Source organism: Gopherus flavomarginatus, chromosome 1 (assembly GCF_025201925.1).
Source record: "Gopherus flavomarginatus isolate rGopFla2 chromosome 1, rGopFla2.mat.asm, whole genome shotgun sequence".
Lineage (NCBI taxonomy): Eukaryota > Metazoa > Chordata > Testudines > Testudinidae > Gopherus > Gopherus flavomarginatus.
Window position 1 is genome coordinate 54995450 of NC_066617.1, and position 23378 is coordinate 55018827.

General features: G+C 42.2%; 1 protein-coding gene across 4 annotated transcripts in view; it reads left to right on the forward strand.

The window, feature by feature from the left end:
* The window catches only part of IMMP2L (inner mitochondrial membrane peptidase subunit 2), an 836308-nt gene that overhangs the window by 810118 nt on the left and 2812 nt on the right, over window positions 1-23378 (forward strand). The window contains exon 6 of one of the 4 annotated variants that reach the window (XM_050936398.1): window positions 1166-1232. The exons of the other annotated variants lie outside the window; for them this stretch is intronic. Coding sequence (XP_050792355.1) covers window positions 1166-1222 — 57 coding nt within the window. The 3' untranslated portion in view covers window positions 1223-1232. The remainder of the gene's footprint in view (window positions 1-1165; window positions 1233-23378) is intronic. 4 annotated transcript variants of the gene reach the window in all.

Sequence of the window (23378 nt, forward strand, 5' to 3'; positions counted from 1 at the left end):
ACTATTTATATTAACCATCTTACGCTCGTTCTGCATCAATCATTTCTTCCCTTGGAGCAGTTCTTGATGGAATTTCATATTTTCTATTTTAATACCATTTATCTAGACTTTTCATGTGGGAGCTGGATGGACAGAATCCTCCCCTGCCCCTAAGGCTGGGCCCCTGCACTCTCGTTGAGTTGGAGCACCCTGGGCACACCAATCTGTGGTATTGCCCTGCAATTGCCTCTCTATCTCCCAGCCCCAGCAGTACAGCCAGGGGGATCTGATGTTTTTGCCTTTCAGTGGCTGTGGACTGTTTGGTGTCATTTTTAGGTCCCAGTCTTGAAGAACTTAGGTAAAACTTGGCCAACTGGCAATTTTACAAGTATTATTCATGAGTGAGAGTTCAGGATCGGGACCTTAGACAAAAAGTGGAATATCTATTACACAGGCAATGACATGTAAAAAAAAGAAACACTAGACATTAAGATTAAACCAATAATTTTAAGAGATATTTTAGAATTTAATTATGGGCAGTAATTCCTTTGTTCTTTAAATGGAGTTGTCTCGACACCAGTAGAAATGAATATCTTTGATTCAAGCCTTATACCAGCCGGCTTTTTTTTTAATTTTAGTATGTTGCCATGGCAAAGAACATAGACAGACAATTCTGATCAGCGTACAGCAATGTGTTTGTGTTGGCTGTGATGAGGGTAGCTCTGCCACTGAGCTGTGTTATTTCATGAGCAAAGATTTTAAAGCAACACCACTCGATAGAACAAATGTGTTATTTAGACAGGTTCTGAGTCATTTTATGTTACTATCCCAAGGGACTTTGGCTTTACTATTCTCATACTTCCTCACTCCCAGAACTGTCATCTGTTATAATGGTATTTAATGAATTGTATTTAAGAACCCTTTTTCTCTAGTCAAAGGTACTCAGATTTCAACTCCTCCCCACTCCTCAACCTTGCCTTGATGATCCATCTGCAGGTGTTGTTATTGTCCAACTATATCGAAAGAAGGACAGGAGACATTTGACATGGGTTTAATCAGGCTGCAACTTTTTTTATTAGATGTTTGGTACTACCTGGCAGATAAAAGTGTTCAGTGCAGGTAATCCCATGTTTATTCTGTAATTCCCCGGAGGGCTTTTACCAGCTCCCCCTCTTTTTCCATCCAGGTTCCTCCAGCAAATCCACTACCAGGACCTTACCATCCACTCCACCCCACCTTGTAGGAGGGTTAAGGTGGGCTATAGGAAAGTGGGGGGGATGGCTCCCTGACATACCAATCATAGGAGTCCCCAACTGCCCCCCATTCATTTTTTTAATGATCATTCCAAGCCATTTACCCTGTCACTGTATCACTTTCCCATGGAGTACCTGCATTGGACCCCACCCTACACATAAATAATGAGTTGCAACATATGGCCTACCGCTCTTCATGCCAGGCATGAACAGAGCTATTCCTGAACCTGCTGGAAGGGGGGGATAAAAAGCTCATGACTGCACCCAAGCCTATCTGGTGGTAAGGGAAAAATTGCTTCCCAGACCCCTAAAAAAGGGGCGTCCAGCACAATGCCCACAGTAGGTCTTGACCAAACCTGGTATTTCACCACCTAAAGGGGAGGGGGGCGAGTGGGTGCTGCTTCAGCCTCCTCCGTGTAAAAAGGAGGCTTTGGATGCAGAGCCGCCCCTTTTAAACCCTGTATTCCTAGGGGATGATCAGTGACCACACTGACCCTTCTGCCGCAGTTTTCATCTCCCCATCGAGCCATAAAGCACTATTCCCTTCATTTGGTCAGCCAGCCAAATACACCCTCAGCCCCCCTGCTTAAAGGTGCAGGGAAGTCATTCGCTTTTAATTTGCACAAAAAAGAGGAAGACTTCTGTTATACTTTTTCTGAGGAAAAAACAATTATTAATGAGACTGAGAAATGTAGTATTAGTGTATGTCTGTGTAAGGGGACTGTTTTGATTGGCTAGCTCCCAGCACTAAAAGAAGGAGGAGAGGTCAATGCTCTAGGTCAGCCTCAGCCTCTGCATCTGATTGACAGGGCGGGCAGGCTAATCAGGGAGTCAGGACGCCAGGGAGGTCCCGTTGTCCTCCGTGTGAGCTGGATTTACCTCGGTCAGACAGAATGGGCCGAACTAAGGAGAAAGCAGGGGCCCAAGCTGAGCTGGGGAGCAGAGCTGTGCTGGGACCAGAAAAACAGCCCAGGAAGCAGGTCAGAGTTGGGAGCAGAATCACAGAACCAGAGGCACAGTCCAGGGAGAGCAGATCCTGTGCTGGGAGCAGAGCTGCAGCCACAGAGCCAGAGACACAGCCCAAGGAGAGTAGATCCTGTTCTGGGAGCAGAGCTGCAGCCAGAGAGCCAGGTGTCGTGAGCAACTGGGGCCAGCCCAGGGGGGACCTTGGGCAAAGGGCCCAGCACAGAAAGACACCCCCAGCCAAAGGTCCTTGCAGGCCAGACTGGGAGGGAGATCTTAACCCGACGGGGGGCTGATGCTGGAAAGAAGGATCCCACCATCCAAAGCCCGGAGGTGTGTGGCCACCACCATTGCAAGTGTCCAACCCGCAACATCCCTGCAGCACAGCCAGGGCCTGAGAAGGAGGCCTGGGGCCTACAAGGAACAGACTGTGAAGTGCCCTGATGTCTAGAGACACTGTTTGTAATGTTCCCTGCCACAGAGCAGGGTGATGTGTTTTCCTTTAACCTTTCCCATTTTTCCTTTTTTTTTTTTTTTTAAATAATTTTTAACTAAACAACTTGTATTTGCTTTAAATTGTATGAAATGATCAGTGGGCCAGGGAGGTGCCCAGTGCAGATAGAGTACCCCCAGTGCCCAGTGCAGAGAGTGGGGACACCCTTGCCCCTGTCCTAGGTGACCACAGCAGGGTTGGGGGGTTGAGCCCCCCAGGAATCCTGGGCCCAGCCTTTTTGGGGTTACGAGGACTCTGCCAGACGGGAGAGTGGAAGGGGAGTCCTCAAGGGCAGGGAGGCCTCTGGGTAAAGGAAGTGGGAGCAAGGACTCAGATCCTTTCGCTAGCCCACTTTACCGGGGTAGTGCAGAAGCCAGGAAAGTTCCTCACAATAGCAGGACCATTCCCCCGCTTACATCTACACTGCAAAGAAAATCCTCCAGCACTGAGTCTCAGAGCCCAAATCAATTGACTTGGGCTCATGAGGCGCAGACTGCAGGACTAAAAATAGTAATGTAGCTGTTCCCACCTGGGCTCGAACTCGGACTCTGAGAGACAGACGGACAGACACATACACACCATGAGGTCTGAAAGCCTGGGCTCCCACTCAAGTGGGAACACCTGCACTACTATTTTTAGCACTGCAACCCAAGTCAATTGACCGAAGCTCTGAGACACTGTGCTGCATGTTTTCTTTGCAGTTTAGACATATCCTTAGAGACTGTGCACAGATCCTGCAGCAATGAAATCCAATGGAGCGTTGCCATTGACTTCAGTAGGTTTGGGATCAAGTCCTTTGGGAAGTGAGGCCAACTTATCCATTTTTTCATGCTGCCTGATGTCTTTTCTCTATTTCATATCTTCTGTTATGGGGAAAATTAAATTTGTCAATTTAGGATTAAGTTCCCAATTTACTAGAAATCTCATTAGAAGAGCAGAACTCAGGATTTCTACTATTCAGTAATGGTACTAATATCAGAACTCAAATACTAGGCTTCATTTGGCCTCAAATCTGAAGCCTGAGCTCTAGCCTAAACCTAATCCAGATCCAAGTATTCTGGCTTTATCCAAACAATCATAATGCCTTGATCCAATGATCACTTCACTTCCCAGTTGATATATTAGGAATCAAAACATACTTAAATTCCAGACCAGAGTTTTCATTTTTCCACCCACTGGTTCTACTTTTTTCCCCACCAGCCTAGATGGCTTGAATTATATGTTTGGACAATCAGAAACCTTACAGTACATAATGTATTAGCCTTTGAAAAGGTGAGTAACACTCAGATTTTTGTGTCAGATAGGGTAATTCATGGACGTAACCAGTTGATTTAGTCAGCTGCTCTAAAGAAGGCATATTAACACTGCACACCCTAAGTTCAGACAAATTTGAACCATATAGAACTGAATCAGAAAAAATGCAAAAAGAATGCATAAGCCATGGGTAGCAATAATAATAGTCCTGTTGCCAAACATTTCTCTTCTCCCTCCCCAATGGATGTGTAGCCTTGAATACTTAATATAAGGGCCTGACCCAACTCCCATTGACGTCAATTGGAGTCTTTCCATTTGCTTTGATCAGACTAGGGATTCAATGCTATAAATTCATAGTTCGAGGTGACATTTCATCTGTACAGTTATACCATTATTCTAAAGGAACACAGGAGTATACTTTGGCTGTAAATAGTTTTGTTTTTTTCATCAGGAAAGGGTTAGAGTTTAGACCAGCAGTTACAGGAGATGCTGCCATTTTTTTAAACTGCAGACAACTGTCACCATTATGGATTATAATCACAATCAACAAAAGAGAAAAAACCCTAATTGGATGTGTGTGTTTAATTCCATTTTTAAATGTTACCTTCTTTCCTGCGAGTATGTTTAAACAATCAGAACATTGTTTTTATTTTAGTATTTGATTTATTTATTCTTATTTCAATATATTCACAGACTATTAACAAGCATGAAGTATATTGTCTGTAAACTAAACAAAAATTCAAATACAGTATTAGCATTAATATATTATAGTTTTTTTCATTCTAAGCAACTCGGTTATGAAGAATAAAGTGCATTATATTTCTGAATGAAAATATTTTAGAGATGGGCTCAAACCAAAATTTCCCCAAACTTTGAAGGCTGAAGGGGTTTTCAGCATCCAAGCTCTTAACATCCTTTAATGTCCCAATGTCATGAGAATCTTGCAAAGTCCTGATTGATGCAGTGACACCCAGTTCACTAAGTATCATTGTACTGTGTCTCCAGATGCTGGCATCCTAGTGAGGAGCAGAATTACGGGTGTATGAACGTTTTGTAGGGCAAGTGCTACCTTAACTATATACTTCCTGGTTTTCTTGTATTTTAACACTCAACAAGGGATATGCTATGGGACCTAAAATGAGTGTTTTCTGGTTGACTAACATTTGAGTTTATGGTGTCTGTGTCTCATATTCTGGAAGGCTAAAGGGAGCATTTGTGATGGCAGCAACCTTAACTCTATCTTAACAAAATATTTTTTGTAAGTGAATAAGTAATACAAGTCACTTTTTGGTTACTAACTTGAGCAACATATCAAGTATAAAATAATGTGACATGTTGTTGGACATGTTGTTGTCTGAAAACTATTTCTGACATGGCTTTAGGATCCAGTCATAAATTATTTATAAGATATCATTTTAGATTATTTACAGAAAGTTTTGAGTGTTTTCTTGTTTTGATATTGTTAAGCATCCTAAAGAGTTGCTGCTAAATATGGGCGTTAATTTTGCCTTGGCTCTAATTAACAAATCACAAATGATATTCATCATACTGAATGAACTTTTATTGTGTAGCAGCCATAAATTCATTTGTGCTGTGCTGTCCTCTTCAGAGCTTGATCCCCCTACCTGAAATCCTAGGACTACTCAGAGGTGTGTCCAAATGCAGTTGGCATCTGCCAGATTTCCATTCTGTACTGGGAGCTGCAACAGGGACAATAGATTTTCTCCATCTTCAGAAAGTCATCAAAGTTAAAATAAAAGTTCAAGCAACTCTGAATTCCCATCCAAAATTTTGATTCTATCTACGTTTTTCTTAATTCCAGCTCCCCTCAGATTCTTGCCCTTGACCTAGCTTTCCTTCAGTTCTTATAAGAAACACATTTTCTTCTATCAAAAGATACATGCTTAACCTTTTCAAATTCTTTATTTAAAATGGCATGATTTTGACTCACAGTATGTAGTTCCTCCTCAAAGGTTAAAACTATATCCTCAAGTCTGGAAACATAGGGTGTGTATGCCTCCAGTTCTTCTTCTTTCTTCAAGTGTATTAATGGTGTATAACATCATCTGGTGTGAGACTTCTGAAGAGAAGGCTACGTCTCATTCACCTCTGGCTGAGTGTCACTTCTTACAGATTGGAGACTGAAAATACAGCAGGAGAATGCTCTATACTGGAGCACAGGGCACTTACTGCTATTTGCTATACAGAAGCTTTGGTGGCTAGTTTGCCTTTTCAGGGATCTTCCTACAATAACCCAATAGAAAAAGCACAAAACATCACTGTGAAAAGAAGACAGTATAGTTTTTACCAAGGACCAAAACTCCTAAGCAAAGATGTTTAGTAGCTGAGGAACAGGAGCCCCCTAGAAATAGTTCTGCACACCTCCATTAGTAAAGTAGCAGTTTCAGCTGCAGTCTTTCCCCCCTTACCTTAAGAATAGCTGATATGATTCTGTGACTCTTAAGAGCAAACTAGGAGATCTGTGTTCTATTATTGATGATCTCAGAAACATCTTGATTTTGATATGTGGATCATCTACTTTATTTGTAAGACTCTCAAGATCCCTGAAACATAATCAAACTTCACAGTGAATGTACAGGAGCCCTAGATTTTTTTTTTCTAGAGTAGAATTTGTCTGATCATGTGATCTATGCATCTCATCATTTCTGTCTCCCCTGCTAATTTCTCAAATGAAATTAGAACTCCAGGCATTGCAGAAATAGTGATGGATAAGCAGCCTGTTGTTCATCTAAAATGTGATTTCAAGCCCCAAAGTATTAAGATACAAAATAACTCCTGAGTTTTACAGCTGCCAGAGGCAAGTACATATTGAATAGATTTGTGTAACTTAATAAATCAAACATTTAAAATTCAGTTGCATTTAGTTGATATTTTGATAAGAAGTGGAAGAGCTCTATGTAATGATTTACAGCACAACTGCATCAGGAAGTACTGATATTTGGGTCTTTCAACTTTCAAATGTGCTAATCCTTTCCCCCCTGTAAATAACTTAAGAGCACAATTTCTCCAATATGTGTAAATACTGAGAAATTCAGTAATTTAAGAGGTTAACAAATTAAGATCCAGTTAGCTCAGAACCAGAATGTAAAACTGATTTATTTTATCTTGCTTAACTGTAAGAATGTGTTTAAGTGCTTTGCTGAATAGAGATGAGATTATTCATGTGCTTCAGGTTAAGCACATGCTGAAGGCTTTGCTGAAGTGGGGCTTAACTGCACAAGTGTGATTACAATAAAATATTTACTAATTATGCAAATAACTGAATTCATTAATCTTCCATTGCAAAAAGGTGGACACCTCTCTGTGTGTGGATTAAAAGCAGAACTTAATACCTCAGTGAGAAAAAAATAGTGTTTTAGCACAAGGTGGTAAATTAAATACAATTATAATGTATGGAGAAGGAGGGAGATATCCATATTACGTATTTTATGTAGAGCATGTCTCTCAGTTTACCTGCCTGGTGTTATTCCATCTGACTCCACAGTATTAAAGCAAAGAAGGTAGTTAGGGAGAACAAGCAGGAAATGAAATAGACAGAGATAAGATACCTCCAGAATGAATACCAAGGGTCTTTTAGAGAACACTGGGGGACTGTTAATCAGGAAATGCTTACCTACCCAGCTCTAGCCAGTTAACACATTTATTTTCCCAAGGTCAGAGCTTAACATCAAAGGGACACTAAGCCATTAAACCCTCCCACCTATTTCAGAAGAGAGCATCAGCTGTTGGAGGTGAGACTGACAGAGACTCACTGCCAGAATACAGCAGCACAGTTTTTCTCCCAGCCCACATGTAAGATGTCTGGGCTCAGTGGGATATACCAAAAACTTTCAAGCAGTGGGTAAGGTTTAGATAAGACACAAGCATACAGGATTTTGTTATTTTATTCATCTTCACTGTCTATTATTTACCTTTGGGTGAATAAACAAGAGGTTTGTTTTGATAAAACTGTTTTGAGTCACTTTAATCAGCCAATGGCCACAGGCTCCTGAGAGAAATTACCTTGCAGGTATCGAACACAGTTGGACCTATCATTTTTACATGATTCAGAAACAGAGGTCTGTAACTAACAGATCCAGTCCAAGAGTGGCTGGACCATGGTGCACCACCCTTGAGCGGGGAAGGAAGCTGAGCATGTCATCTCAGGCATGCACTTGAGAGGGCCTGCAAAGGGGTCTAAGGTTCACACTTTAACTCTGACACTATACATATACTTCTCATTTATAATAGGAAATATTTTATTACTGCCATTGACTGATGAAACAGAAAAGATGGTTATATAAAGTTTAAGATTTTATCTGGATATGAAATGAATAAATATGATAGTCTATGCCCTTAAATACTACATAGTAAAATATCAAGGGAATGCAGTATCCTTTCTTCACAGCCTTCACTGATAGAATATGTGGATATGTGAAACGTTAGGGCCCCATCAGGTGATACTAGTTCTCTAGATAATGTAGTTGTCATGGTATAACCCCCACTCTGAACCTTAGCATCCAAAAGATGGGGTACCAGCATGAATTCCCCTAAGCTTAATTACCGGCTTAGATCTTGTAGTGCTGCCACCAACCAGGACTTGCAGTGCCTGGTACACTCTGGTTCCCCCAAAACCTTCCCAGAGGACCCCAAGACCCAGACCTCCTGGATCTTACACAAGGAAAGTAAACTCTTTCCCGCACCGTTGCCTCTCCCAGGCTTTCCCTCCCTGGATTACCCTGGAAGATCACTGTGATTCAAACTCCTTGAATCTTAAAACAAAGGGAAATGCACCTTCCCCCCTCCTCTTTTCCCCTCCCCAAGAGGTAATACAGATTCAAGCTCCATGAATCTAAAACAGAGGAATTCCACCTTTCCCTCTCCCTTCTCTCTCCCTGTCTCCCACCAATTCCCTGGTGAGTACAGACTCAATTCCCTTGAGCCTCAACAAGGGGAAAAAATCAATCAGGTCTTAAAAAGAAAAGTTTTTAATAAAAGAAAGAAAAAAGTCAAAGTTGTCTCTGTAATTAAGATGGTAAATGTTACAGGGTCTTTCAGCTTATAGACACTAGAGAGAAGCCTTCCCCCCAGCACAAATACAAATTAAACTCCTTCCAGCAAAATACACATTTGCAAATAAAGAAAACAATGAAAAAGACTAAACTGCCTTCTACTTGTACTTACTATTTGAACAGAAAATTAGAGAGCCTGTAGGTACGTCTGTTTACTCTCAGAACCCAGAGAGAACAACAGACAAACAAACAACAGAAAACAAAGACTTCCCTCCACCGAGATTTGAAAGTATCTTGTCTTCTGATTGGTCCTCTGGTCAGGTGGTCCAGGTTCACTGCTGTTAACCCTTTACAGGTAAAAGAGACATTAACCCTTAACTATCTGTTTATGACACGCCCCGCAAATCGCCGACAGTAGGGAACCTCACTGGCGGTGATTTCTTCCTAGAACTTTAGAATAAACAGATTAATACAACACATGCACCTTTACATATACTACTAAGAATGTAAACTACAAGACTTTTTATATTTTAAGGACAATTTTTAACCAGTGGATTTTGGGAAACTTTCACAAGAGAGTGTATCAGCTACCTTGTTAGAAGCTCCCGAAATGTGTTGAATTTCAAAATCAAAATCTTGGAGAGCTAAACTCCATCGAAGAAGTTTTTTGTTGTTCCCCTTGGCAGTACGAAGCCACTTTAGCGCAGCATGGTCGGTTTGTAGCTGGAACCGTCATCCCCAAATGTATGGGCGTAGCTTTTCCAGGGTGTACACAATGGCGTAGCATTCCTTTTCACTGATGGACCAGTGGCTTTCCCTCTCAGACAGTTTCTTGCTGAGAAACACGACAGGATGGAAGTTGTGATCAGGTCCTTCCTGCATTAGAACTGCTCCTACACCACGCTCAGATGCATCTGTGGTTACTAGGAATGGTTTGTCAAAGTCCGGGGCCCTTAGCACAGGGTCAGACATGAGCGTCGCCTTAAGCTGGGTAAAAGCCTTCTGACACTCATCAGTCCACTTAACTGGATCCGGCTGGGTCTTTTTGGTCAGGTCGGTCAGTGGGGCAGCAATTTGGCTGTAGTGTGGTACAAATCGCCTGTAATACCCGGCCAAGCCTAAGAAGGATTGGACCTGTTTTTTTGACTTTGGGACTGGCCACTTTCGGACAGCATCCACCTTGGCCTGTAGGGGGTTTATGGTTCCTCGACCCACCTGGTGTTCCAGGTAAGTCACTCTGTTTTGGCCTATTTGACACTTTTTGTCCTTAACAGTTAGTCCTGCCTGCCTGATGCGTTTGAAGACTTTTTCCAGGTGTTCTAGGTGTTTGGGCCATGAATCTGAAAAAATGGCCACATTATCGAGGTAGGCAACTTCATATTTTCCCAATCCTGCTAGTAGACCATCTACCAGCCTTTGGAAGGTGGCGGGTGCATTTTGCAGCCCAAATGGAAGCACATTAAATTCATACAGCCCCGCATGGGTGATGAACGCTGACCTTTCTTTGGCAGGTTCATCTAGCAGTACTTGCCAGTACCCCTTGGTTAAGTCTATTGTAGAGATGAATTGGGCATGTCCCAACTTCTCCAATAGCTCATCGGTGTGTGGCATTGGATAGTTGTCTGGACGAGTTACCGCATTTAGCTTACAGTAGTCCATGCAAAAGCGTATTTCCCCATCTGGTTTGAGTACCAGAACCACTGGAGATGCCCATGCACTGGTAGAGGAGCGGATTATACCCATCTGTAGCATGTTTTGGATCTCCCGTTCTATAGCAGCTTGGGCATGAGGAGACACCCGGTAGGGTGGGGTTCTAATTGGGTGAGGACTTTGCTATCCGATGGCCGGAAGCAGTAGCTCTAGGTTGTCAATGGAGTGGTATGCCCCTTCAGTCCGTCCTGGGGTGACTGAGAACAATGGGGTGAAGCTAGTGCACAGCTCCTTGATCTGTTGTCGCTGCAGACATTCCAGGGCTGTGGAGAGGTTCACCTCTTCCACGCCACCGTCACTTCTTCCTTCGTAGTAGACACCTTCAGGCCACTCAGCGTCATCTCCTCCCTGGGCTGTAAACTGACAAACTTGTAAGTCTCTGGAATAAAAGGGCTTGAGAGAATTAACATGGTACACTCTGGGCTTTAGGGAGGAATTGGGAAATGCTATGAGGTAGTTAACAGCTCCCAGGTGCTCCTGGACCGTGAATGTCCCTTCCCATGATGCTTCCATCTTATGGGCCTGTTGCGCCTTTAAGACCATAACCTGGTCTCCTACCTTGAAGGAACGCTCCCTGGTATGTCTATCATACCAGGCCTTTTGCTCTTCCTGAGCATCCTTTAGGTTTTCTTTAGCAAGGGCTAAAGAGTGTCGGAGGGTGTTTTGTAGGTTGCTTACAAAGTCTAGAATGTTAGTTCCTGGAGAAGGCGTAAACCCCTCCCATTGCTGCTTTACCAGCTGTAATGGCCCCTTAACCTCGTGGCCATACACAAGTTCAAACGGTGAAAACCCTAAACTGGGATGTGGTACAGCCCAGTAGGCAAAAAGCAACTGCTGAACATTAGGTCCCAGTCATTGGAGTGTTCATTCACGAATTTACGTATCATGGCCCCCAAAGTTCCATTAAACCTCTCCACCAGGCCATTGGTTTGATGGTGGTAAGGAGTGGCAACCAAGTGATTCACCCCATGAGTTTCCCACAGTTCTTTCATGGTCCATGCCAGGAAATTTGTCCCTGAATCTGTAAGGATGTCAGAGGGCCAACCTATCCTGGCAAAAATGTCTGTTAGAGCCTGGCACACAGTTTTAGCCCTGGTGTTGCCTAGAGCTACTGCTTCCGGCCATCGGGTAGCAAAGTCCACGAAAGTCAGTATGTACTACTTTCCTCTGGGGGTCTTTTTTGGGAAAGGACTCAGAATATCCACAGCTACTCACTGAAATGGGACCTCAATTATGGGGAGTGGCTGAAGAGGGGCTTTGACCTGGTCTTGGGGCTTTCCCACTCTTTGGCACACCTCACAAGACCGGACATACTTGGCAACATCCTTGCCCATCCCCTCGCAGTGGAAGGACTTCCCCAACATGTCTTTGGTTCTGTTCACCCCAGCATGGCCACTGGGATAATCATGGGCTAAGCTTAAGAACTTCCCTCGGTACTTAGTTGGAACCAGCAACTGTTTTTGCGGGTGCCAGTCTTCCTGGTGTCCACCAGAAAGAGTCTCTTTATATAAAAGTCCTTGTTCTATAACAAACCGGGATCGGTTAGAAGAGCTGAGAGGCGTTGGGGTGCTCCGTGCCGCCGCCCAAGCTTTCTGAAGGCTGTTATCCGCTTCCTGCTCAGTCTGGAACTGTTTCCTTGAGGCTGGAGACACCAGTTCTTCCTTAGACTGTGGACTTGGGCTTGGTCCGTCTGGAAGAGATGTAGGTGATCGGGTTGTTTTTGTTGTTGGTGAGCCGCTCTCTGCTGGTACACCAGGTGGTATTTCAGGCTCTGGCTGAGCCTCTTGGGTAGGGTTGTCTGTTGCTTCTGCCAGTTCAGGCTTGCTGGCGCCCTCTGGCGTTGGGGTTGAAGATGGGTTTACAAGCGCTGGCTTCAGTGCTGGCAACGGTTCTGGTGCTGGTTGCTTTTCCAGTTCCTGGTCTGGGACTGGAGGCACTGTGGCTGTTTCAGTCGTTGACAGGGGATCCGGGTCCACTACCTCTGTCTGGGTCTCTGGTAACACAGACGGGGTGCCTGTGGACAGCTCAGGAACAGGGATGGGTCTGGAAGCTTGCCTGGTTTGGCTGCGTGTAACCATTCCCACCCTCTTGGCCCACTTTACCTGGTTGGCCAAATCTTCCCCTAGTAGCATGGGGATGGAATAATTGTCATAGACTGCAAAAGTCCACATTCCTGACCAGCCTTTGTACTGGACAGGCAGTTAGCTGTAGGCAAGTCTACAGCTTGTGACATGAAGGGGTAAATTGTCACTTGAGCCTTTGGGTTGATGAATTTGGGGTCCACTAAGGATTGGTGGATAGCTGACACTTGTTCCCATGTGTCTCTCCACGCGATAATCTTCTTTCCACCCACTCTCAAAATTTCCCTTCGCTCCAAGGGTATTTGAGAGGTATCTGGGCCTGGGGATCGTTGGTGTGATGGTGGTGTAATGAACTGCACTCGGTTGGGGTTCTTGGGGCAGTTGGCCTTTATATGTCCTAGTTCATTACACTTAAAGCGTCGCCCAGCTGACTGGTCACTGGGCCAAGGTGGGTTACTGGAGACTGGTGAGGTGGGAGAATAGGGAGTCGGCGGCTTTCCTTGGGTTGTAGGTGGGGTCTTGGGTTGTCCTCGGTTGTAGGGTTTATTGTCGGTGTGCCCTCTGTGGTATTCACTCCCCTTGCTAGTAGCTTTTTTCTTTTCTGTCACTTCCACCCATTTGGCTCCAATCTCCCCCGCCTCGGTTACCGTTTTGGGTTTCCCATCTAGGATGTACCTTTCTGTTTCCTCAGGGACACCCTCTAAGAACTGCTCCATTTGTATTAGGAGGTGCAGCTAGTTCATAGTGTTAACCTTTGTTCCTGATATCCAGGCCTCATAATTCTTTCCAATGGGGTAGGCGTGTTGGGGAAATGACACATCTGGTTTCCGTCTTAGGGCTCTGAACCGCCGACGGGCATGCTCAGGTGTTATCCTCATTCTGATTCTGGCCTTGGTTTGAAAAAGTTTATAATCATTCATGTTCTCCTTAGGCATTTCAGCCGCCACCCCTGCTAAGGGTTCACTGAGCTGTGGCCTCAGCTCTATCATGTACTGGTCTTCAGGGATGCTGTACCCAAGGCAGGCCCTTTCAAAATTTTTTAAGAAGGCCTCAGTGTCATCATCTGCCTTGTAGGTGGGAAATTTCTTGGGATGTGGAACAATAACTGGTGAAAGGTTGGTAGGATTGGCTGTGTTCTTCTGCTTAGCCTGTTCTAATTCCAGGGCCTGCTGGTGTGCCTCCCTTTGGAGCTCTATTTTTCTTTTGTGGTCTGCATCTTTGGCTTCTTGCTCTCTTTTGTGGACTGCCTCTTCCCTAGCTATTTCTGCATTTATTAGTTCCATCTTCCTTTTATGTTTGTTATCTCTTTCTATGGCTTCTAGCTTTGCTTGTTCCTGCTTCAGGGTTTCTTTGGAACTCATGGTTCCTGTTTTCTTGTGCTGGTTGCTCCCTGCTGCTCAGTACCTGAAATGCTGCAGCTCAGGGTTGCTTGGCAACAGACTTTTTAACACTTCCTAACTAGTTTTTCCGGATAGAGTTAAAAAAAAAAAGAAACTCTTTGATTTGCAAATATGTTTTGCTGGTCTCTGCTGTTCACAGCTTAAGCCTGCTTTGTTTAACAAAAGACCCTTGTTAAACTTAATGTCGTTGCCTTCTGTCTGAGTACTCAGAAGGAAGAGAAGAAAAAAACCCTGCAGACTTGCTTTTAAAATACAGATTCAAGCTCCATGAATCTAAAACAGAGGAATTCCACCTTTCCCCCTCCCTTCTCTCTCCCAGTCTCCCACCAATTCCCTAGTGAGTACAGACTCAATTCCCTTGAGCCTCAACAAGAGGGAAAAAATCAATCAGGTCTTAAAAAAGAAAAGTTTTTAATAAAAGAAAGAAAAAAGTCAAAGTTGTCTCTGTAATTAAGATGGTAAATGTTACAGGGTCTTTCAGCTTATAGACACTAGAGAGAAGCCTTCCCCCCAGCACTAATACAAATTAAACTCCTTCCAGCAAAATACACATTTGCAAATAAAGAAAACAATGAAAAAGACGAAACCACCTTCTGCTTGTACTTACTATTTGAACAGAAAATTAGAGAGCCTGTAGGTACGTCTGGTTACTCTCAGAACCCAGAGAGAACAACAGACAAACAAACAACAGAAAACAAAGACTTCCCTCCACCGAGATTTGAAAGTATCTTGTCTTCTGACTGGTCCTCTGGTCAGGTGGTACAGGTTCACTGCTGTTAACCCTTTACAGGTAAAAGAGACATTAACCCTTAACTATCTGTTTATGACAGTAGTCCATGAATACTGTCTCTGTCTGGAGTTGAGCCAGGGATGAATTTGGCCCCCTGTATTTCTAGTCAAGAACATACTTGAATTATTGATATACCAAATGTGACTCCCATGCTCAACAAGCATAGAAAGCTGCCTTTGCACCTCAGTCTGGCTGGACTCTAATTCATACAGTGGGGCTCAAATCCTGAGAGAGGACATTGCCTCTTCACCAGTCCCTTTGTTACTTCCCACCAGAGGTGAAAGTAAGCTGGTACGGTCAGGTACAGCGTACCGGCAAGAGCCAGTACGCCGTGCCAGACTGGACCGGCTTCTCCGGCTGTGGGGAGCCCTGGGCCCTTTAAATCACTGTTGGGCCCTTTAAATCAACTGCAGGGAGCCCTGGACCCTTTAAATTGCCTCTGGAGCCCTGCTGCCACTGGGGTAGCAGCAGCAGGGCTCCGGTGGTGATTTAAAGGGCCCAGGGCTTTGGCTGCTGCAGAGAGCCCCGAGTCCTTTAAATCCCTGCCAGAGCCCAAAGTGGCCAGAGCCCCGGGCCCCTTAATTTACCAGTGAGCCCCGGGGCTCCCAGCTGCCTCTGCAGCTGGTAGTTCCAGGATGATTTAAAGGCCCTGGGGCTCCCAGCCACAGCCAGAGCCCCAGGACTTTTAAATCTTTAAAGGCTCTGCCTTTTCTGGTTGAGGCCATGCCTCAATCAGGACTCTGGCATACCGGTAAGTCCTTTAAGTTACTTTCACCCCTGCCTCCCACTAGATCCCTATGTGAGAGGAGGGTCTTTCTTGCTGAATGAGAGCTGGAAAGGACACAAGAAAGTTAATTTCTTCTGCTCCCTACGCTGCACCTAATCATCCTTCAAGGTATTTAAACACTCTTTTGGGCTGTCTGTTTTAGCTATGGGATGGGGGGGAATCAAATATCTATTAAGCATGTTTATATGTTTCTCCCTATAAATCTTGCTGCTCAGTGAGAGTGTATATAGACTGCAAATCGTTTTGATAGAATGTACCATTTTCAATGAGTTGTGGGCATCTTCACACAGAGACCTATATAAGAAAGTCTTTTACAATTTTAATAACATATCATGCAGCTATCTAATGACACTTTGATATCCTAGCTACCCATCGAATATCTGCTCCCTATTGCTTTTCAACAGCATGTTTTCTGTAAGCCAGACCGCTTTTGTATATCATTATATAAGAAAATATAAACAAGCCTCACAGTAGGGCTTTTTGAAAGATTTAATTAAATGGAATGCTCTACTGAGTGTTTTTTTTCCTGACGAGTACGAGAAAATCAAAATGATTCTGATAAAAATATCCAAAGAGCATGATACGTCAGTCTAAAAACAAGAACTTACGTCGTACGAAAAAACTGGGAAAACTGTGAGTGATTACAGATCTGTTTGCTGAAACCTACAAATGTGTTCTTTTGAAAATTTTAAAACAATTCACCTACCTTTTAAAAGTCTCCTTTCTTACCAGGCAAAAGCTGTAGTATCCTAAATATGCTTTTCCAGTTTGTTTTAACAAGGATAAAATGTCTGTTATCACACCTAGTTTTTATTAACACACTTCTTCTTGAACTAGCAGCAAAGAGTCCTGTGGCACCTTAAAGACTAACAGACATATTGGAGCATGAGCTTTCATGGGTGAATACCCACTTCATCCGACGAAGTGGGTATTCACCCACAAAAACTCATGCTCCAATACGTCTGTTAGTCTTTAAGGTGCCACAGGACTCTTTGCTGCTTTTACAGATCCAGACTAACATGGCCACTCCTCTGATACTTCTTGAACTGGCTACTCATACCAGAGGAAACAAATTATGGTGTCATTGGTCATGATGTCATGTGTATAGTTGGTAACACTATTATATTGCACTAGTGCCTAGAAATCCCAGTCAGGATCAGAGGGCCTGATCAGGGAATAGTAATTCTCTGAACAGATTATTCTGTTTAAATATATCTGGGCGGTTGTAAGTTACTTCAGATGTGAACCTAGCTTCGTCTGTGTCTTTGTCACCGCAGGGTTAGATTGCTGAACAGTATGATTTACAGGGGTTGTCAGTTTTAACTTCCAGGCAGAATGTAAGGTAGTGAAACAAGCTAAATGGTATGGGACCTATCTGCTTAGAGACTTTCTCTCTCTCAATGCCAGATACTACCACAGTTATCATCAGTGGAAACATTCAAGTTGGAGCTTTGGGGTATAAAACAGAGGAAGCTACACGCAGGATGCTGTCCACTAAGGGTTCCTTAACATCGAAATCCACTCCTCTCCTTGGTCTTAAATAGTCATAATTTGTTACCATTCAGGGCATGTTGTAAGGACCATCTACTTTCCTGGGCTTTGGGGGCAGATAGTGGGAACAGAGGGAATGGGCTGCTGATTTGTTTTTTTAATCATGGGTGAAGATTAAGTGATGATGCTTACTGGGATGCTTTATTTTATCGTTTAATTTTGTATGTGATTTTAAATGGATCAGTTTAAATGGAGCTTTTGATAAGTCCCAACTTGTTTTAAAAATAAAAATAAATAAGTACACTCTGTATGGGGGCTAGATTTTGAATTCATGCACTAAGCAAAGCTAGTACGCAATTCTACAGCTTGTACCTCGGTGGGAGCATTTTAACAGGGATGCTCTATGATCTGCACTGTCTGCCGGTTGCTTTTGGATCGAGTTTAAGATGTAAAGTTTGCCCAGTAAAGCCATAAATGGCTTGAGAACTGTCTAACTAGAAGATTGTCTGTCTTCCTGTGTTAGGGATGTTGATCACCAAAGGCACTTGAGCAATACCACCCTCAGTTAAACAAGTGAAGGGCATTCTTGTGAGAATCTGTTTTCTTTGGCGCTTCCCCCCTTTGATATGAACTAGCCAGTACCTCTTGACCTTGAGGGCATGTAGCAAAGCGTATTTATTCTCCTCAGCTTTTGAGCAGGTTAAGGAATTCTGAGTGTGATGAGTGATGGATAGATTGTTTCTTTGTTTTTTTTTTGCTTGCTCATTGTTGGATGTGGGTGAAAGTGTTGGATTGTAAAACATAAGACTAGTGTGTTTAAATATTGACGAGATCACCTAGAGACTAGTATGGGCACCCTTTAATCTTTTCTCTTCTGAATTGAAATAAAAAAGAATATAGGCATCAATATTAAAAATAACTTCCTGGAATGGTGCTGTAGGACATCTCCTGTTAGCCACTCAGGATCTGGAAAATATGCATACTAACTAATATAGAACATAGTGTGTGTGTGGAGGGGGGCAGAATATTATTAATAGGGCATAAGGTCTGAGCCTGGGTGTATAAGATCCAGATCTCAGTTTTCTGTCACAGAGTTCCTGGACAGGAAAATAACTCTTTTCTCAATAGTGAAAACTGACCCTGAAATATAACTCCCCCCTCTACTTTTTAAAAACTCAGTGAAAACCTGATTTGTATTTTAACCAATTTATTGAGCTCAGCAATGCTAGCAACACTCACACTAAAGACTGGTTTTCTAAGAGCCAAACTCTGCCTGACACTTGTGTGAGTTCATAGTGGAAGCGGAGGATGTAAGGAGTCGCTCCCACATTGTAAACTCTTGAATATGGGTCAGACAGAATGACAGTTTATGGACTCTAAGCAGCATGGGAACAACTCTATCTATATTCCCTGGGGAGCACCCAGCATTACAAATGGAGGCGAAGCAATGTAATCAGGTGAAAAATGTCACTTATACTGACACTCTCAGAAAGTGCAAAGTATGCTTGACTGGAATTCACACAGAAGTTTCAAAATTTGTATGTATTTCTGAATAATTAATATATGCAGACTTGGGATGTATCTGCTACATTCTATTTGAAGATAATAAATGTGTTGTAATGACAATTTGCCACCACTTAAATTACCAGTTCTTTACATTATTGAAGTGCATATATACTAGTGCTTTTTAATCTGTGCTGTTTCCTGAAGACTATTAATAAGTTCAGTTTTTCTGTTGAGTAACATGACACAGTGACAGCCCTATTTAGGCTTAGTTTTGATGCATCAGTCAGTGAAATATTAAACAGCTCTAAACTATTAAATTATGATTTTTTTGGTATATGCAGCAAGCAAGCATATCATGCTGTGCACTAAAGCAAATTCTGTCTTAATTTTTACAACTTTTTGGGCTAAAAATCTTTAAAATAAATAGTAGAATGGTTTATAAATCTTTCTGTAGACCTATCTAGAATAGTAGTTCTGTTAATCATAAGCAATGAAGAATCTCACAAATAATTTCTAATAAAGTTATACTTATTAGAGATGAAAGACTAACACTAAAATATTGTAAATTAACCTCAGTTTAAAAAAAAGACTTTTGAAAAGACAGAGGAAGAAATTGAAAAAGAACATCACTAGTTATTGCTGTCCTCTCAATAACATATCCTTGACAATTCCAAGAATTCAGTGCATTCAGCCAGAGGAATATATGTACCAGGCCTTTTTGTTAATGTATCTAAATCAGTCAGTGGCATTCTTAGGTGCTTTCCTTATGAAAGTGGGAAAAAATCCTGCATATTGCTTTATTTCCTTAAATCCACAGTACTTTGGTACTGTTATGAATGTAAGTGATGATAGAAGGTTAATAGCTTCATCTATGTGTGAAATTTATAATTTGGTAACTAAAAAATTCTTTGTTTTGCCCCTTTTATAACTCAGACCTAATCTAGCCATTCAGCTCTGATTGACTAAGAGAACACAACTCACTTATTTTGTTACTTAATTCACTACCCTATTTTGATTCAGTCAAGAGTATGAACCTTATTAAGAATTCAATGAGTGCCCAGCTATTCTGATATGAACATCTTAATTTGCAAAGACACATTGGAATGGGGTAGGTGCAATCGTTCTACAAATTTCAAATAGCTAGTCTGTGCCATACTGTGAATTTTATTCATTCTGAGAATTGGTCTTAGCATTTAGATTTTGAACTCTCTTATATGGATATAGATATAGATGATGCATGCATGCACACACACACTCATACAGTACATATACAGCATTTTGGGTGTATCTATCCATCTCTATGCATATTCAGAATGTTAAAACTGGTTCTCAGAATGTATACTCTTTATATTTTGTTACAGAATACCTGTCTGAAATTCATATAATAATTATTATGACTACACTATTCCTGTATGTGTGTTTTGTTTATGAAGATATACACCTATCTCTTAGAACTAGAAGGGATGCTGAAAGGTTATCAAGTCCTGTCCCCTGCCTTCGCTAGCAGGACCAAATACTGTTTTGCCCAGATCCGTAAGCGACCCCCTGAAGGATTGAACTCACAACTGTGGATTTAGCAGGCCAATGCTCAAACCAGTGAGCTATCTGTTTGAAATTAAGATGATCCCATTAGAATACTGGAAACTCCAGATGAATCCTTGTTTGAGTCTACAGCAGGGCCTTTGAATGGAAACACTTACGTTATGCTTTATCTGTGTTGGAGCTAGTGCTCCAGCTATAATACTAACAAATCACTTAGTACTGGTTGAACCTCTCTAGTCTGGCACCCTCGGGACCTGACCGGTGCCAAACCAGAGAATTGATGAACCATGGGAGGTCAGTATGTAGCGAGTGGGCCTCTTTTTACTTTTATGTCACCGAGATGAATAAACGGAACAATGCTTGCAATGCCGCCTAGCCAAGGCTTACCAGCTCTCTTCATAACAAAGTCTTAATGTTGTTCCACAATTTTACTGTATTGGCACAAGGAAATAAGTAGAGAAAGCAAAAAACCATAAAATCATGCCAGACCACGGATGGTGATGGACTAGAGAGGTTCAACCTGTAACAAAATTAGTGTCCTGCATGCTTTTCTTCATCAGTTGATGGCTCCATTAGGTTTGACTTGTAGGAGTTGGGTAAGGCTGGGGAGAATGAATGAAGTTGTCAGTATGTTGCCTTTCTTCTTATAGTTGAAACAAGCTTACTGCATTTTTATTTTGATAAACAAGGTAGCTTCTTGCTGTAGTAACAGCCAGCAGGATCGTTTAAGTTGAGCAATCTGAGGTGCCGTGTGCTTTTTAAATAAAATAATTCCTTAGTTCTCACCTTAGTGTCTTTCTTACATGCATGAAAGAAGATCCACATTTGCTTCTTCTACTCTTGTTCATTACCACAGGTACTTCAGCTGGAAGTAGTAGTTTTTTCTGGGATACTGCTTTAATCCACAGGATTTTATTTGTATTGAGCTTTTCTCTTGCTGCTGTACTTGGGAGAGGTTGATTCAAGGTTCAGCAGTGTACAAAAAATGAAATGTAATAGCAGTTTTCTTTCTATTAAACTATGGATTTTTTATGAGGCTAATTTACTGAGAAAATACTCTGAGACAGTTTTACCCTTACAATCTAATATCAAAACCCAGTGTAATAGCCTTTCTTAAAGACAAACAATCTAATTTGACACATAGCTATCCTGCACAATACATTCTGGTTAGTGTTATACCTGGAACACTAACTAGTTGCTAAAATGTTTCCATTCTAAGATCCTGTTTTCAGTTGCTCCATAACTTTCCAAAGCATTCACCTTTGAGGCTGAAATTTTTTGTGTTTTTATCCCTTTGCATGCCAGTGTTCACTTCATGTGGTATACATATGGGGGTTGTAGTTGTTTGATGATACCCCATATGTGTTGCAGTGTGGGGAGATAGGGGTCAGCTAGGGGTATGCAGTTGGAGGGGATTTTATTTCTGTATTGAGTCAGGTTCAGGGCATTTGGGTGGCCTGTTCTATGATACGATCTACTTCTCTAGTGGAGTGTCCTTGCTTGGTGAAGATGGTTTTGAGTATGTTAAATAAAAGGTCCAGTAAAAGATATTACCTCACCCACCTTGTCTCTCTAATAGGACCAACACAACTACAACAACACTGGATAAAATTAATTTATGATGGCTAGAATAGCTTCTTATTAACCTTCCTGCTGGCCGGAGGCCAGCAAAATGCATAACAACACTCTGGCCCCACTCTGAAATAACCTCCTCTGTGGCCCAAATGCCCCCAAGATGCCATTGCAGAAAGGGGCCCAGATATGCCAACTTTACACCAGCCTAGGATTTCTCCATATTGGAGGAATTTTTCTTTTCCCCTTTAGGGCTGTTTTAAGGCCACTTTTGCAGTGACGTTTGTGGGGTCCAGGATTCAACCAACAATGTTTAGCCTGAATATGCCCCCCAAATAGCTAGACAAATCTAAAAGAACAAAAAAGATCCAAAATTGTCCACTGTCTATCACAAGGTAACAAACTGCAAGCAGGACATCTAAAATATAGCAAGAATTCCATAGAGTTGGACCTGCACATTACTCCTTTATTAAACTTATCTGCAGAAAAAAGTGTTTAATGAGAATATACTACCTCGGGGAAAGAAACTCTAATTAGAAACAACAACTTTTATTGATCTTATTGTTTTATTTGTTCCAAGCTTGGGTGAATTTTACTCTTTGTGCTTTGTTTATCATTGTTTTGAAGCACTTGGAATGCCTGTAGCATATAGATAGATTTTAACTCAAATTGAGGGGTTAAAGCAAGAGAGACGTGTCAGAGTCATAGGTTGGCATATGTTTTTACAATGTTATTTTCTAGGAGTTGATACAAAACCTGTGGCATTAGTATTATTTCTTTCCAGTTTTGTTTTTAAAGAGTTTAGAGTTCCTCTCTGCCAATGGCATTCTGTAGGCTTCGCACAATATAAATACATATTAACAAGACTAAAAGACAAAACAAAGACTAACTCTGACTGATCTGGTTTTATCACTTTTAAGCCTGTAAGAAGTTTAGTCTTTTTAATTAGTGTTTCTCATGAAGAAGAACATTCTCATTAGACTTTTCTTCTTCAAATACAGCTCAATAAGGGAACAATGTGCTAAACTCATGCTGAGGAATTTGTGTTATGCTTTAGATTTTGTGCTTGTGGTTTGCTACCTTCTGACAGAAAGTGGACAATCCAAGATTCCCCTTACAGTCTATTGGAATCTTTAGTATAATTATAATAGGGTCCAGGAGTCAGAGGTCAAAAAGGGATGGTTTCCTCTTGGTTCCTCATTGGAGTATCTCAGTTAAGCTGTGTTCCCTGTTGCTGTTCTTTCTCACCTCATGTTCTGGTGCAGAAATCAGGATCTCAACCTAGTCTGTGCCATTAAAGACCCAGTGGCAGCATCCAGGGATTGAGGGAGTAAAGCAGCAGATGATGGCAAAGGAAGTCAGGGGGAGCATGCACAGTAGAAGTAAAATGGAGGCATGAGATATTGAGTGAGAGGGTGGAAGCAGGAGCAGCAGAATGGGGAGTAGGAGAATTTAGTCTTCCAATCCAGCACTTTTCCAGAAATGCCTGTTTAACACAGGATACCACTAGTCATGTTCCTCTGTAGATCAACTTTATTAGGAAGA